The sequence below is a fragment of the Chenopodium quinoa genome, unplaced genomic scaffold (assembly GCF_001683475.1).
Source record: "Chenopodium quinoa cultivar QQ74 unplaced genomic scaffold, ASM168347v1, whole genome shotgun sequence".
Taxonomy (NCBI): domain Eukaryota; kingdom Viridiplantae; phylum Streptophyta; class Magnoliopsida; order Caryophyllales; family Amaranthaceae; genus Chenopodium; species Chenopodium quinoa.
The window spans coordinates 20770-24951 of NW_018742628.1; the positions used below are offsets into that span (position 1 = coordinate 20770).

At 34.4% G+C, this 4182-nt stretch overlaps 1 protein-coding gene and 1 pseudogene across 1 annotated transcript; both read right to left on the reverse strand.

Moving 5' to 3' along the window:
* Positions 1 to 278: 278 nt before the first annotated feature.
* Positions 279 to 1985, reverse strand: LOC110721726 (annotated as a pseudogene).
* Positions 1986 to 2023: 38 nt separating this feature from the next.
* Positions 2024 to 3479, reverse strand: LOC110721725 (probable mitochondrial import inner membrane translocase subunit Tim17 3). The gene is made up of 2 exons (XM_021900916.1): positions 3112 to 3479; positions 2024 to 2863 (listed from the first exon to the last, which is right to left on the reverse strand). Exon 2 carries the CDS (start codon positions 2850 to 2852, stop codon positions 2280 to 2282), a length of 573 nt encoding a protein of 190 aa, XP_021756608.1. The 5' UTR covers positions 2853 to 2863; positions 3112 to 3479; the 3' UTR covers positions 2024 to 2279.
* Between the last annotated feature and the right edge of the window lie 703 nt (positions 3480 to 4182).

Consider the following 4182-nt stretch of genomic DNA (forward strand, 5'->3'; position numbering starts at 1 on the left):
ATTAAGTAGTATAAGTATTGTTAGCAAATTCAGCAACATAGTGTTCTGATATGAGATTTTAAGTGAGCTTCCTGAATCTGTGGAAATTACATGTAATTGCTTTATTGTTTACAAAACTACTTGTGTTCTATAGAAACATTGCTTAAACATCTCATAACAGTCTTTTTAAAAATATGCATGCTGCCATGAATAAATTCTGGATAATACTCTGATGCACAGATCAGTGACCACATTAATCTTTCACCTTGCATGCACTATTTTATAGCAATACTGATTTATATTACTTGAAGCAAAAATGAAATAAGCAATTGAATTTTCTAATCGTTTCATCATATAGCTGCTATAAGTTACATTGATAACAAATACAATCTCACTGTTTCTGTCACTCTAGAAATTTTGAGGATAAAATTAGAAATGGAAGTGACAGACTATGTTCATCCTGCTATACACAATTACATACACACTTACACACAAATTCTACTAAAAATAGTACAATACAATCTAGCTGTTTCCATCACTCCATCCATCCACATAGTAGGCATCAGTCAGTCATTCCACTTAAATAGGCCAAAAGATATGTTCTGAGTTTCAAAACAAACAGAAAAATTGAATACAGAATACTTCACTACCTATCATTTTTTATTCTACGTGCTTTCTGTACAACATAGAATTCTGATATCTATTTAGCCCAGTCCTAAGACTTACTTCAGACTCTTGTTGAAGTGAGCATCTCATAATTTTCAATCCAGAATAAAAACACGGGAAATTTTTACAATCTTCGACGAGTCCTTATAACATTTGATGTATTCAATGCTATTACAACAGAGTAAGCACAAACTCCAGCAAAACACAGTGAAGTGGTAACTGACCAAAGAGCTTTCCATTTCCTTCCTGAAACTAGTATGGCGAATCCAGTGGACAAAAGAGCGATGATAGAGAGGGCATTTTCCCATGCTTCAAATAATTTTCCAACACCGCTACACTCCTTGCAATGGATCACATGTCAGAAATACCTGTTACCCCAATTCGGAATATACATTGTCCCAAGCCCACCTTTAGCAGGAGACAGAGCTGAGAGCCCAGCAACTAGGCCTGCTGGGGCATGCTCAACAACTGCTGGAGCTTCAGGGTGACATAGAACTGTGCCCAGTAATGGTAAGGCATACCATGTCCGGCTTTATCCATCCTCCATCCACTTCTTGTATTCTGCAACCCAAGTGTCAGACGACTTCAAGTAGAATTTCTTTGTGGGGACTTTCTCAGTGATCAAAGCCTCATTTTGAGACGAAAGGAAGCTCATGTCTTGCTTCATATACCTTGCTAGCATTTTGGTGGAAATACCATGTGGGAAAAAATTTAGCAACTGGTGATCTTTTAGTGGTTCCAAACCTCACAATGAGCATAGATTTACCCTGTCCTGGTGGCCTGCAAAGGAACAACCCCGTGAATTAGTGTTTCTCTTCCTTCTCATCTACTAACTCTCGGCTATTTAAGAGCACACAAGGTGCCTCAGATCTCAGAAAATTGAGCAAAACTTCTCGCTTTCTTTTCCCCACCAGCCAGAAAATCCTTGTTCTGTTCTCTCAGTGACCTCAGCAAAGGTTGAGTATCTTCCCGTTTCGCAGTCCAATCAGTCTGATCATGGGAGATCAGGATGTGGGCTGGGTCCATTAGGTTCTCGAGGAGAGTAGAGTGGTCATATGGAAGCTCTTGTGTCGTTGAGACATCTTGAAACCCTGGCCTAGCAAAGTTTTCAAACCAAGTGATTTTCTTGGGGTTTAACAACACTATATGTTTTTTCCGCCTTTTTTTGTTTACCCGGGTGCACTATGAGCATGGTGCACCCGGGTGTATCATCTAATTTTCACCTCTTTGTGCAATGGGTATATTAATGCAATAATATATGCGTGTCTTGCTTGCCACTTTTAACGCATTATTTCATCCCTTCATTGCTAATTTTAGAAATTTATAGCTGCGGAGTACATATGGTTAATAAACTCATATTATTAGAATGTTTGTGGGAATTTGTCATATCAGATCTTAAATCAGAAATTGAATACAGTACGTATCAAATTTACAAGATATACTAGCTATAAATGTTAGATGATAGATGGTATAATACAAATGTTAGATTAGTAGATTATGAGGTGTTGTTATACAACGGTGTACTGTGATAAATTGATAATCCAAATCAAGCTAAGGAAATTATTATAATAAATTAATATTAAGTATAATAAGTAGGTACTAATTAATAAACATGCAACAAATAATGACTTGTATCACCAATCACCATGGCTTGGCCTGCTAGTTCGTAGACGGTTATACCTAATCCTTGAAGCTATGGAATCCCATGCACTCCACATGACTTGGATGAAAAGCGAGTGATGGCTTCTCTCCTCATTATACTCGGGCTCGGCATTTTTTAGCACAACCTTAATGCCTTGATTAACAGTATAGATGCCACCAGACGTGAGGGCAGCGATTGAGGCAGAACGAATACCACGAGGTGCCCACATGGTAGCACCACCAATGGCGAGTGAGATTGCTTTATCCGTCCAAACGGTCCTCTGACCACGGTATTCATAAAAGAGATAAGACGGAATGTCAATTGCCAAGAAAAGACTAGCAAAAAATCCTCCTGTGCGTAAAGTGTTAAAACGCATTGCATTGATTCCGCCACCAAATTTTGTTCTGATTGACGGTGCTCTATGGGCGAAACCCTTGAAGAAGTGGCAGAAACTCCCGCCCAAGGTGCCAACCATGAACCCTGAGCCGGCACTTTCAGCAAAGTATTCAAAGTTATATTCTCGTCTTTCTACATCAAACTCCAAATAGATGAAAGATCTATCCATAGGTTTTTAACCTGTCGAGGAGTAACATGAAAGGGTTGCTATAAAAATTTCAATTATCAAACAAATTTTAAGCTCATAATTTTCTTTTCTAGCAATATAATCGATGGTTTTGATATCTTTCATACGTAGTAATATTAGTAATTAGAATCAATAATTGAGATTCTCGAACCCTACCTACACTTAATAAATTAAATTAAATTAGATCACTAGATTGTCAAATTGATAAGATGATTACTAAAACAAACCAACGCTAACTTACCTCAGAATCAGCTTCGATAGGGAATACAAGTATCAGAAGGCCTCGATAGACAACGTCAAGTGCGATGTGAGTGCGCTTCAATGGTGAACTGAGAGAGAGAGCGGCAATATGACGAGGCACTTAGGCAGGGCTATGCATGTTCACCCCTTTTTTTTTCCTTAACAGAACAATTCAATGGGTTTATTTATAAACGAAAAATTTGCCTAAAACTATCTTTTAGGGTTTTTCTACACAATAACCCTCCTTATTTCACTTTTTTTACGTTGTGCCCCTCCACATTGTAACCCGCAGGTCAGTGGCGGATCCAGGTTTTAGGGAATGGGGTACAAAATTAAAAATTAAAAATAAAAATCACAAAAAATACTTTTTTTACAAAAATTTACAAAGTATAATAAGGGCCTGTTCTCTTCCGTTGAAATTCAGTTCAGTTCAGCTCTTAATTTATGACTAATGATATTGCTAATGATATAAAGCCAAATTTCATTCTTATAAGCTCTTATTACAACGATGACGACGACGACGACAACAACAACAACAACAACAACAACAACAATAATAACAATAATAATAATAATAATAATAATAATAATAATAATAATAATAATAATAATAATCAATAAGTAATCAATAATAATAATAATAATTGAAATAATAATAATAATAATCAATAAATAATAATAATAATAATAATAATAACAACAATAATAATAATACTAATAATAATAATCAATAAAAAACAATAATAATAATAACAATAATAATAATAATAATAATAATAATAATAATATTGATATTGATACAATTCATTGTTCAAATGGGTTAGATACATGTAAGTGTTTTGTGTTCTTTTTTCATAATACTATTTTATTTTAAAATTAAATAGTATATGTGTTTAAAATGTTTAGAGGTTTCAAGTTTTTAATATATTTTCCATAAATTTTATAATTATATAATATATTTTTCGTAAATATTTTAATATGTACATTTGTATATACACATATGTATAGTAATAAATAATCAATAAATAATCAAAGATCACTAATCCATAGTTAAAAATCACTAATTAATCAG

Bases quoted from the DNA above. Each gene is read 5' to 3' on its own strand.
- LOC110721725 (XM_021900916.1), bottom strand. From the start codon at position 2,852: ATGGATAGATCTTTCATCTATTTGGAGTTTGATGTAGAAAGACGAGAA.